We start from the raw sequence: 12,680 nt of genomic DNA on the forward strand, positions 1-12,680 counted from the left end.
AATTATTGTATGGCCTTGCCTTGCAATGTGGAGCGCCTTGGGGCAACTGTTTGTTGTGATTTGGCGCTATATAAGAAAAAAGTTGAGTTGAGTTGAGTTGGTACTTTGGCTGGCTTGAAAAGACTTTATAAAACAATATAATAATACAATAATATGCTTTGGAGGGCAGTATGCATTTCAGAGGCCCGACGTTCATGCCCAGTCGCCCAAAATGACAGATATCGCCCGAGTTAGACAAGGTCATGAACGGAGGGACTGAGAAAATGCACACGGCACGACAACAGCATATTATTGTATTATTATCACTTTTCCTGACATACACAACACGTAACGCGTACATAAAAGTTGGCTCACTTTAACTTTTGTCGTGTCGGCTGGCTGCGCGCTGCTCTCCAAATTCGCCAGCGCCGTCCTCATCAAGCTGGCTGCTCATGGCTGCTGTTGTCGTACTATCCATGAGAAATCATCCGTTAATCCATATTGGGACCAACACACACTTCTCGCCTTTTTAGTTTTTGTTTTTTTTTTCTCCCCTCTGCGGACAGTTCTTGGGCTGAAAATAAACACTCAGGGTTGACTAGGGCCAAAACTTGACAAGTTCCCTCTCCATCATGTCCAGGAGCTGTCCCAAATGATCCCCACTACCAAACACAGTCGTATCATGAGCATTTGATATCAGCATTTGGTGTCTCCAACCAAATCTCCTGCATATCCATTCCGCATTTGTTAAATAAAATGTCACCTGTTTTCAACACAGCTCCCTGCATTGGGTTCCTAAATCATTTATCAGCTCAACCACAACACATACAATATACGTCTTCTTATCAGCATGTGTTCTTCTTATCTTCTCATGGTCTAGTGTTTAAGATTGCGCTTGAGACCAGAGGATCCTCAGTTCAAATCCCAGCCTGAAAATCACTAAGGGCCCCGTGGACAAGGTCCTTAATCCCCCTAGTTGCTCCCAGTGTGTAGTGGGTGCCTTGCATGGCAGCAGCCCTCACATTGGGGTTGAATATAAGCGCACTGATGTGTAAAGCACTTTGAGTGTCTGATGCAGATGGGAAAGTGCTATATACAGTGTGGAAAATAAGTATTTGAACACCCTGCGATTTTGCAAGTTCTCCCACTTAGAAATCATGGAAATCTTAGGTGCATGTGCACTGTGAGAGACATAATCTAAAAAACAAAATCCGGAAATCACAATGTATGATTTTTTAATAATTTATTTGTATGTTACTGCTGCAAACAAGTATTTGAACACCTGTGAAAATCAATGTTAATATTTGGTACAGTAGCCTTTGTTTGCAATTACAGCAGTCAAACATTTCCTGTAGTTTTTCACCAGGTTTGCACACACTGCAGCCGGGATTTTGTCCAATCCTCCATAAAGATCTTCTCTAGATCTTTCAGGTTTGGAGTTTCAGCTCCCTCCAAAGATTTTCTATTGAGTTCAGGTCTGGAGATTGGCCAGGCCACTCCAGGACCTTGAAATGCTTCTATGGAGCCCCTCCTTAGTTGCCCTGGCTGTGTTTGGGGTCATTGTCATGCTGGAAGACCCAGCCATGACTCATCTTCAATGCTCTTACTGAGGGAAGGAGGTTGTTTGCCAAAATCTCGCAATACATGACCCCATCCATCCTCCCTTCAATACAGTGCAGTTGTCCTGTCTGCTTTGTAGAAGAGCACCCCCAGAGTATGATGTCTCCACCCCCATGCTTCACAGTTGTGATGGTTTTCTTGGGGTTGTTCTCATCCTCTAAACATGTAAGTGGAGTTGATTCCAAAAAGCTCTATTCTGGTCTCATCTGACCACATGACCTTCTCCCATGCCTCCTCTCGATCATCCAGATGGTCACTGGTGAACTTCAAATGGGCCTGGACATGTGCTGGCTTGAGCAGGGGGACCTTGCTGCCCCTGCAGGATTTTAAACCATGACAGCATCATGTGTTACTAATGTAATCTTTGTGACTGTGGTCCTAGCTCTCTTCAGGTCATTGACCAGGTCCTCCTGTGTAGTTCTGAGCTTTCTCAGAATCATTCTTACCCCACAAAGTGAGATCTTGCATGGGATCCCAGACTGAGTGAGATTGACAGTCATCTTGTGTTTCTTCCACTTTCTAATAAATAATCATAACAGTTGTTGTCTTCTACCAAGCTGCTTGCCTGTTGTCCTGTAGTCCATCCCAGCCTTGTGCAGGTCTACAGTTCTGTCCCTGGTGTCCTTAGACAGCTCTTTGGTCTTGGCTATGGTGGACAGGTTGGAGTGTGATTGATTGAGTGTGTGAACAGGTGTCTTTTATACAGGTAACAAGTTCAAACAGGTGCAATTAATACAGGTAAAGAGTGCAGAATAAGAGGGCTTCTTAAAGAAAAATTAACAGGTCTGTGTGAGCCAGAATTCTTGCTGGTTGGTAGGTGTTCAAATACTTATTTGCAGCAGTAACATACAAATAAATTATTAAAAAAATCATACATTGTGATTTCCAGATTTTTTTTTTTAGATTATGTCTCTCACAGTGGACATGCACCTAAGATGAAAATTTCAGACCCCTCCATGATTTCTAAGTGGGAGAACTTGCAAACCGAAGGGTGTTCAAATACTATTTTCCTCACTGTATGTTTCCCATATCAATAAAACTCCATTGAAATTAAAAATTGAGGAGGGACAGACAGACAGAGAGAGAGAGAGAGAGAGAGAGAGAGAGAGAAAGAGAAAGCGCTGTCTTTTCTCTTTTAAATCGGCTTTCAATGCTTACCAGTCCAGTAAGTATCAGTGAAATTGTGGAGAGCTGGACATGTCCAAACTCGTCCTCTGACACTCCGAAACAGAGGTGTTCCTTTGTCTCGCTTCCAAAGCGAATCGGTCGTGATGCGCGAAGCCTCCACGCGGCTTTCCATGACAAAATCTCGTTAAAAGTGAAATCTTCTGGAAAATAGCTGATTTCCAGCTCTTGTGATAACCAGAGAAAGAGCACACGACGGTCTCGTATCCACAGAGCCATCCGTTTAGAAATGGTCCGGTGGCTTGTGCCGCGTCGTCGCAGCTCGGAGCATGGCGCGCCGAGTGTCCTTAAAGGGGTCCTTAAAGCTGTACTAACAGACCTTATTCTCTGTGAAGCCTGTAAAATTTTCACCGAAAGCCAGATAAATTTTTCGAATGGTTTCCAGGAGCCAGTCTCTAACAGCTTCTGAAAAAATTCTGATGGAAAAAAAGTCCTTTTCATTCCGCCATTTCCAGACAATGAAAATCCGACGAGGGGGCGGGACCACTCCTTCCCAAGGCGTGCTCACAGGCGAATGACGTCACCGACAAGCGTGGAAAAACTCACGCATGCGCACGAGGGTTCAAGCATGTCTAACGTAAAAACATATGAATGAAATCCATATAGTTTTTGAAAAAAAGAAAAAGGACCGTTACTTTATTGACAGACCTCGTATGATCATACGGTGCACAGCCGCTTTGTCTTGTGTATCCGTGACCCCATCACATCTCAGAAGTGAAACACGGTAGGTCCTGATTTGTACTTGGACGGGGAACCTCTCAGACCACAGGCTGTGTCTGTTTCTCCAGGAAACAACTGGCGTTTCATCACGAAGAGTGTCTAACATAAAATTCATGCCATATCTCGATGAGGATCTGAGGGACAACTGAAAGACAAACTAAACCTCAACCAACACTAATTCCACAAAATGTTCCATTGGAAAAAAAATTTCTAGGTCAAAGCCCTGTTAGAAGTGTCTTTTCATGAGCTAAAATATGTCTCAAAAGGGCTTTTCAATGTTAAAATCAAATATCTGCTAAATCTGCAATATGGATGAGATGCAGATCAAACTTAGTCTATTCATTGAGAGTGCCAGTTTGCACCTTATTGTCACAAATGCGTGATTGAGGCACTTTTGATTCAGATATAATGCCAAATATACACCAAATGGGCTTTTCAATCTTAAATTCAAATGTCCACAAAATCCGCAATCCGGATCAGATCCGGGTCAAACTTTGCCAGGTGATAGTGAGTGCCAGTATGCACCTTACTTTCAAATATGAGAGTGATTGGGGCATGTCTGATTCAGATATAGTGTAAAATATACATTAAATGGGATTTTCAATATTAAATTTAAATGTCCCCAAAATCTGTAATCCGGATCAGATCCCGATCAAACTTTTTCAGATGATAAAGGATACCATCCTTCATAAGGCTGTCAAATATGAAAGAAGAAGATCTTTTTTGACAGAGTTCTGAATTTTTCAATATTCGTTCAATGTTAAAGATAGGGATTTTTCCAATTTTCCAAGAGTTTACATGACTTTTCCCTTTGACTTTGAACACTGAACAAGCCCAGTGAAGTCGAGGAGCATGTGCTGGTGCTGCACTCAGGACACCATGGAATGGCCTTGGACTCTAGATGCGTCCTCATCCTTGTCTCTCTTAGCAGCCGCTCAACTGACACAAAGTCATTCCAGTGGTACCCAAAGATCCTCTGAAGAGATCTGGTATCAAAGACATCCGGTTGTCCCCTTAGATCACTGGTTGGTGAGCAAGTCTCACAACTATTCAGCATTACAGTCGGCACCAGGACCCTAAAAGACTTGGACATTCGTATCCCCTGCAAAAATATTGGCACCGTCAAACACCTCTATCCAGTGGCCTCATGACTCCATAAGATCTCTGGATCTCAAAGGCTGAGGACCCACAGACATGAATGTCACTACTGAGATCAACAAATGTCTCTGCAAGTTCAACATTTTCCCCACATACAGAAACACTTCTGCTGAACAAGTACACAAAGTCATTAAAAGCCTCATTCTTAGTCTTGGACTTTAAATCCAGACTCCAAACATGCTTGTTTGCTTGAACCTAGAATCTGATGTGCTTTACTGCCTGTGTTCAGTGCAGGTTTACTTTGCTGCATGCTTTGTTGACCTTGTTCCCTTTTGAAAATTTTTGGCTTCTCTTTACATTTGACCATTTGATGTTTGTGTGAGTTTAACATTTTTCGACTGGGGTCCTGCTGAAGTTCAAGTCTCACCATCATTGACAACAGCAGTCAACATGCTGCCCTTATTCTTGCTGCCGTGGCGGTCATACGACAGACACTGCAGGTCTCTGAAGCTGGGAGCTCCTTTAGGACACGGGGAACCCTCACAGGCCTTGTGTTCCACACTGGCTTTCTGGCAGTTTCGACCACCCGGACCCGGTCTATGAACAACAAAACACTTTCATGTCTTCTGAAGTAGTTTCATTTTGCTGGTTTGTTTATCAGCAGAATTACACAAAAATGATGATTACACAAAACGTGTACTGCAATACAATTTAATTGATTATGTTCATGCTGGGCCAACTCATTACACAAGTTACTGCAAAGTCCTAAACACAAGTCAGGTCCAGACCAGAGGTGCCTATTTTTGGAGGACCATAAATGAATCTGGCTGTACAACCACAGGCCAAAAACAGTTGTTAATATTATGTAAATTACGTACATGATCGGATGTTAAAATCCAACTCTTGTCCACATTGTTACACCTGGGTAACAGATCAAGTAGGGGATTGCCTGTTGGGGTGAAATACAAAAGGGACCTTCTGTGTCCCCATGGCCACTATGGTAGACATGAAGGCTCAAAGGAACCCTGAACACAAGACAGCTAATGGGGCCCTGGTGAAACAAGAAGTCTTCAACAGCAGAACAGGGGGAGGAGGTGACGGATTGAAACCCACCAGCTGTGAAGGTGGATAAAGGCTGCAGCAGGTCAAAAGACCCTGATTGGCTGGGACTTGCCAGCCATCAGACCAGGCTAAGGATCTATCAAAGACTGTGTTTGGCAATGTGCAACAACATTCCAGATTAAATAAACCCATGCACAAGTGTCCTTCAGTCAACCCTGAATGTAACCCCCCCAAACTTCGGACCACCCTGTGATGAAAGGCAGCTGCAGAATTACTCACGTGGAGTGCAGAAATAAGGATTTTAGATTTTCAACACACATACATAAAATATATAAAATATAGAACACAGGCACATCACAGCAAAGGGAAGGTTGGGGACCAACAGGTCAGCCCCAGTCTCGACCTGACCACCACATCGGCAAGCATGGTGGCGACAGTGGCGAGGAAAAATTCCCTAGGTTTGTTTCATTTACAGAAAGAACTTTCTGAGTAGATCAGACTCAGTGGGGGGACCATCTGCTTAAAAACATTGTTGTCACAGTTACTTTGAAGTTACTTTATATACTTACTTCATTAGCAGCTTTATATAGTTACTTTATTACCAGTTGCAGACAACTTGTTGCAAGCTGCTGAATGTAACTAGTAACGTAACTAGTAATCTAATGGGCCTTTCACACTGAATACTTCAGGCCAATCCGTCAACGTGTCCCAATCCGTCAACGCATCCGATGCATGACGTCAGACTCGTCGCTTCTGAAGCGGCAAGGGGACGGAGACTGCCACGTCACACTCTGGCTGTTTCTACAATCTGAAAAAAAGTTCAGTGATCGCCATCTTGAATTTGCATCGCCTGAACCACAAAAAAGCTTTAAAAAAACAGCAGTAGAATGATTCTCCCATCACCCCGCTGGGAGAAGCTTTTTTCGGCTACTTTTCGGAGTGACGCTGACCGAGGGAGGACTGAGGACTTGGTGGGATATCGATCGAACTGCGACAGCGGGCGGACCTGCACGGAGAAGCCGGCCTTCAGGCATCATCACTGGGCAGACCGAGGCAGGCAGCCAGGGTGATGGAGCAAACCCACTCAGTCTGAAATCTCCCACTTTTTGGATATATGCGAAGTCCCAGTTTGCCCAACGGAGTTTAGTTCTGCAGCTTTATCGAGGTGAGAATAATGTAAAAATAAAACGTGACGTTTACTGAACTGCTGTGAAGGTTTAATGATCGCCTAACGTTAGCGTAGCCTTTTAGCACAGTTGATCTGAGTGAACGCTTTAATTTGTAAATGGTTCAGTCTTTTTTATTTTTACCAAATAAAGCTACAGCTTTTTTCAGACACCACAAAAGCTCAACTTTAAATAACTTATTTTTTCGGGCATTTTTTTTCCCATAATTTTTTCCCTTTTTTATATATAAACTATTTAGTGTTTCTTTATATTTAAAGAAATATTTTTATTTGTCCCAATCAGGAACATTTGCTGTGCAGACAACCAAACTTCCATTGATGAGCTGAACACCACGAAGTCCAGTCGAAAGAAAACATCTCTGCTTTTCAAAATAGGACAAATGTGTCTTCAGCAACACCACCAGAGTTCAAAGCTGCAGAAGAGACCTTCATCTGGTCCCGAGAATCCAGCATAACATCACCTGCTTCTAAATAAAAGGCTCTTTCAACAGCAAGTATTTTATTATTTTTAAAAAAAGCTGTTTCATTTTATATTTTAACAATAAATTTAGGGATCATTAAAAATGTCCACGAATCAAAGTCCAAAGACATTTGCACAGGTAGAAGCTCTCCACTTATTGCGCTTAAATTCATATTTTGGAAATGACTCTGTCCTGATAACAACATTAAAGGCACTTACATATTTTGGCGAAATTACAAGTTGAAATGACCATTAAAAAAAATTCATCATGAGGTTTATGTCACAAATCCTACTTTACAATCAGACTGCAGTCATGTTAAATTATTCCTGTTGCATTTAAATAAACATTTGTATTTATTTAGTGTCTGTTTTTCCGGTTGAAATGAGATATAAATAATTTACCACACTTAAAAAAAGTACAAATTTCCATGTTATTTTGTCTAAAAATAAATGTTTGAGGTTCCTTATGTTAAACAAGAAATTATCTAATCTGAAATAACAGGTGGTTTTAATTTACAGATGAAAGGTTACTAAAGAACCATTTATTGATTTATTTAGCTATTTTAAGTACAAGTGTTCTAAACTTTTTTTTAACAGTAATCAGAAATTCTGAGGTAACAACAAAAAACATTTCCAAGGATTTTTCTTCAGAAAACTGCTCTATAAATAAGCAGCCTATGACACGTATGTTTTGTAGAGATCAGTGGTTTCTGCACCGATCCGTTCTGTAGAGATCAGTGGTTTCTACACCGATCCATTTTGTAGAGATCAGTGGTTTCCGCCACTAGTCTTCCATGTTTTTGGCCCAACGTGTCGTTCCTATTGGACAACGCAAAGGTACGTCACAGCTCAGAGCATCGAAATTTGGATTGGATTGAACTTTGACTGCGTCAACCTACTGACAAGCGGCAATGCGCGCTCCCGTCAGAAGCGTCGGTTTAGCTCGGCTTTTGATGCAACGCATCTGATGCATCTAAAAAGCAACACGTCTCATTGAAAATAATGCTTTTTAGACCGATTTTAGACACATTTGACGCATCTGACGTATTCAGTGTGAAAGGCCCATAACTTAGTTACTCTTAAAATCAAGTAATCTTGGTTATGCTTAAAGACCCGGTCACACGGCACTTAACGAAGGGCAACGAAGCCCAAACAAAACAAGAAATTTGGACTTTCAATGGCATTGTTTAACCTTCGCGCAGCTTCTTTACTACAGGTGGCGCATCGTCAGGATCTTTAAACTGTCAAAAAATTTGAACAAATGCCACCGAAAGCCTCAATTCTTCCATATTTCGTTTTGCTGTCATTCTTGATATTTTCTTTAATTTGGTAAGTTTTGTAACGTTAGCCATTAGTTTGACTTTGTTCAACCAGCTGAATGTTTTCCTACAGTACAGAAGCCAGTTTGTGAGTGCTACAGTGGAGGAGAGATGCAGCTGCTTCCTCTGCAGGCGGTGCTGGTGTGTGGTGTGGGGCTTCTGCTGCTGCGTGTGATGTGGCGAGTGCTGCCACGGTCATGCTGTGGTACTGGCCGGCCAGGAAGAATTTGTCAGCCTCCTCCACCAGCACAAGACAGTTTGTGATTGTGGTGTTGTTCCAGCGCTGTGCACATATGAGGGGAGGGTTGCTGCACAAAAAGTCCTGCCGGAGCTGCATGATTCTGTCAATGAACTCTGACGGGCTTGCTGTCCTCCAGCCCGTGTACAGAGAAGAGCCGGGTGGCACTTTCAGTGTCTGACAGTTCAAACATTTTGAGGAGGTGATCCTTGATCACTGCATATTTGTTCGCAGCAGGGGGGCTTTGCAGGAGTGCAATCAGCCTCGTTTCTGTGGAGTTGCTGACGGCCGACATGATCATTGATGGCTGTGTATTTGTTAGCAGGAGAGGGGGGCTCTGCATGAGTGCGATCGTTTGCTTCCGTGGCTCTGAGGGCCGGCACAACATAATAACATTTCCTGTCGTCTGGGGTGATCTCAGTGCGAACTGCACCTTTGTTTGCGCAAACCAGGCAGCAGTTTACCAAAGCGTGACATTGAGCCATCAAGTGTGGAAAAACTTCCAGCTGCAGTGGACATTCGTGTGTGAACAGTAGGGCTGCAGCTACCGATTATTTTAGTAATCGAGTATTCTATCGATTATTCTGGTGATTAATCAAGTAATCGGATAAAAAGTACTTTTGTGTTTTAAAACATTAACAGTCCAGGGCTCTCCCTAAGTAATGGCACAATGTCACTGCGTCATCACAAATTTTGTGTCAAATTAGTGTATCCTTTCTGTGTTCCTAGGTAACTATTTATTTTTTCAAATCTTTACAAGTTTTGGATCTTTTCTGGTGTCAGGAGCTCAGCCAAAGTCGGGCCAAAGTGTTGATATTTTGCTTGACATTATTTATTTATTTATTATGGTGGTGGACTGGGTCCCTGCATGAATTTTTTTTTAACACTCTCTGGGATTCAGCCAATGCATTTCATTTTCAGCTGGAGGTTGAACATGAATGCCTCACAGTCACTGTTTTTTTATTATTATTATTTTATTTGAGTTCCTGTGTTTGTGAAGCATTGTGTGTTGCCAAAAAAAGGAAAAATTAAAAAGCAAAACACTCATTGCGAGTCTAAGCAAAACACAGAAGAAAGAGTGGACTTCTTCCAGAGACTGTCTGTGGCCGGGACGGAGCTGTGTGAGGGCAGTGCTGAGCCACTCACACAAAGAGAGGCAACAGCCTGCCGCCACGCATAGAGCGGCCAATGGACGAAACTGTTTTTAAAAAAACAAACACACTGCTTTGCTTTAAATGCACAGTAAGCTATTTCAGATGATCAGCGTGGACCGTCTTTTTCCTAAAAGGCTTTACGAGGTCTGTGAGAAAAGTATCGTACCTTTTTATTTTATTCAAAAACTATATGGATTTGATTCATATGATTTTACGTCAGCCAAGCTTGAACCTTCGTGCGCATGCCTGAGTTTTTCCACGCCTGTCGGTTGCGTCATTCGCCTGTGGGCAGGCTCTGAGTGAGCACTGGTCCATCCCTCTCATCGTTGTTTCATTGCGAGGAAATGGCAGAATGATTTGGGCTTTTTTTCCATCAGAATTTTTTCAGAAACTGTTAGAGACAAGCAGCTGGAAACCATTCGAAAAATTTATCTGGCTTTCGGTGAAAATTTTACGGGCTTTACAGAGAATAAGGAGTGTTACTACAGCTTTAAGGACGTCCCACAATGGCGCATGACGCGCCGCGCTCCGAGCCGCCATCGAGAGGCAGAAAACACCACATCATTTCTAAACGGATGGCTGTGTGGAGCTGGGACCGTCGTGAGCAATTTCTCTGGTTATCACAAGAGCTGGACATCAGCCATTTTCCAGCAGATTTCACTTTTAACAAGAGATTTTGTCATGGAAAGCCGCATGGAGGCTTCGCGCGTCACGACCGATTCGCTGATCAAGCGAGACAAAGGAACACCTCCGTTTCGGAGTGCCAGGGGACAAGTTGGGACATGCCTATCTCGGCTTTCAATGCTTACCAGCCCAGTGAGTATAAGAGAAACTGTGGAGAGCTGGGCATGTCCCAACTTGTCACCTGGCACTAAGAAACGGAGGTGTTCCTTTGTCTCGCTCAATCAGCGAATCGGTCCTGACGCGCGAAGCCTCCGCGCGGCTTTCCATGCCAAAATCTCTTGTTAAAAGTGAAATCTGCCAGAAAATGGCTGATGTCCAGCTCTTGTGATAACCAGAGAAATTGCTCACGACGGTCCCGGCTCCACACAGTAATCCGTTTAGAAATGATGTGGTGTTTTCTGCCTCTCGATGGCGGCTCAGAGCGTGGCGCGCCATGCACCATTGTGGGGCGTCCTTAAAACTGTAGTAACAGTTCTTATTCTCTGTGAAGCCCGTAAAATTTTCACCGAAAGCCAGATAAATTTTTCGAATGGTTTCCAGTTGCTTGTCTCTAACAGTTTCTGAAAAAATTCTCATGGAAAAAAAGCCCAAATCATTCCACCATTTCCTCGCAATGAAACAACGACGAGAGGGGTGGACCAGTGCTCACTCAAAGCCTGCCCACAGGCGAATGACGCAACCGACAGGCGTGGAAAAACTCACGCATGCGCACGAAGGTTCAAGCTTGGCTGACCTAAAAACATATGAATCAAATCCATATAGTTTTTGAAAAAAAATAAAAAGGTACAATACTTTTCTCACAGACCTCGTATTTCACTCTGTTTGTCGTGCTGAAAAGCTGTAGCTTTGTGCTAATTTGATTAGCACTTGCACTAGTCTTCTGTTGTTTTTCTGGGGATATTACAGCGCCACACACAGGCCTGGCATATGTACTACAACGTTAAACAAAGCTTCGAGGCACAGAATTTGCCTCGAACATCTTTTGTAATCGAATTATTCGAATTACTCGACTAATCGTGTCAGCCCTAGTGAACAGCTTTGATCCACAAAGGTGTGACATATGAAAACAGAAAACCCAGTGTGATCAGCTGGAAAGAAGGTGAAGCGCGTGTGTGTGTCTGATCCACATACACAGCGCCTGTGCGTGTGAGGTGAGTGGCTAGTGTGGTGGTGTTTTTTTTTTTTTTTAGGTGTCTTATGAATGTTGAGCAATTAAGAGCAATTCAGTTTTTGAGGATACAGATGATGAAGGAGATGATCCCTCTTTTGTTCTGGATGAGGAACCAGAGCAGGTGGATCCACCAGTGGCTCCAGGCACGTTTCATTTAAAGCGTGGAGATCAACATTTGCTTCCGTTTCATTTTGTTCCTCTTTCGTCACCTTTTGCGCTCTTTAATCACAGGCTATTCAGTGATTAAGCTTGTTCGTCCACCTTTTCTCACCAATTTGTGACTTTTTACTTTTTTCTCTTCGTTCAGGCATTGTCGAATGCTGTGTGACCGGGCCTTAAGACTGAGTAATCAGCCAAGTAAAGTCAGTTACTTGATCTTAAAAAATAACCAAGTCAGATTACTAGTTACTTTATTAGTTACATTCTGCAGCTGCTAATGAAGTAATGGTATAAAGTAACTGTATAAAATAACGAATAGTCACTTTTCAAAGTAACTGTGGCAACATTGCTTACAAACACGAATACAACAATATTCAGAAGATTAAAAAAATAAATTCATACCCCCACACACGTCACCCCCTCCACACACACTCCCCCCCCACACACACACCCCAACCCCACACACACACACCCCATCCTCCCACACACACCCCACACCCCCCACATTACACACCACACACGCATGCACCCCCCCCCCAACACCAAATTGGCACACATACTCCTTAGACATTAGTGTTACAAAAACAAACAAAAAAACAGAGTATCCACTTGAAATTTCAAAAGGCGGCCAGATAGGGGTCAATC

At 43.0% G+C, this 12,680-nt stretch overlaps 1 protein-coding gene across 1 annotated transcript in view; it reads right to left on the reverse strand.

Annotated features, from left to right (window-relative positions):
- adamts17 (ADAM metallopeptidase with thrombospondin type 1 motif, 17) overlaps nt 1-12,680 on the reverse strand; it is a 448,852-nt gene that overhangs the window by 203,234 nt on the left and 232,938 nt on the right. Inside the window, exon 13 of the mRNA XM_034184238.1 lies at nt 5,030-5,199. Within this exon, the coding sequence (XP_034040129.1) occupies nt 5,030-5,199 (170 nt within the window). The remainder of the gene's footprint in view (nt 1-5,029; nt 5,200-12,680) is intronic.

This window comes from Thalassophryne amazonica, chromosome 2, assembly GCF_902500255.1.
Source record: "Thalassophryne amazonica chromosome 2, fThaAma1.1, whole genome shotgun sequence".
Classification (NCBI taxonomy): Eukaryota; Metazoa; Chordata; class Actinopteri; order Batrachoidiformes; family Batrachoididae; genus Thalassophryne; species Thalassophryne amazonica.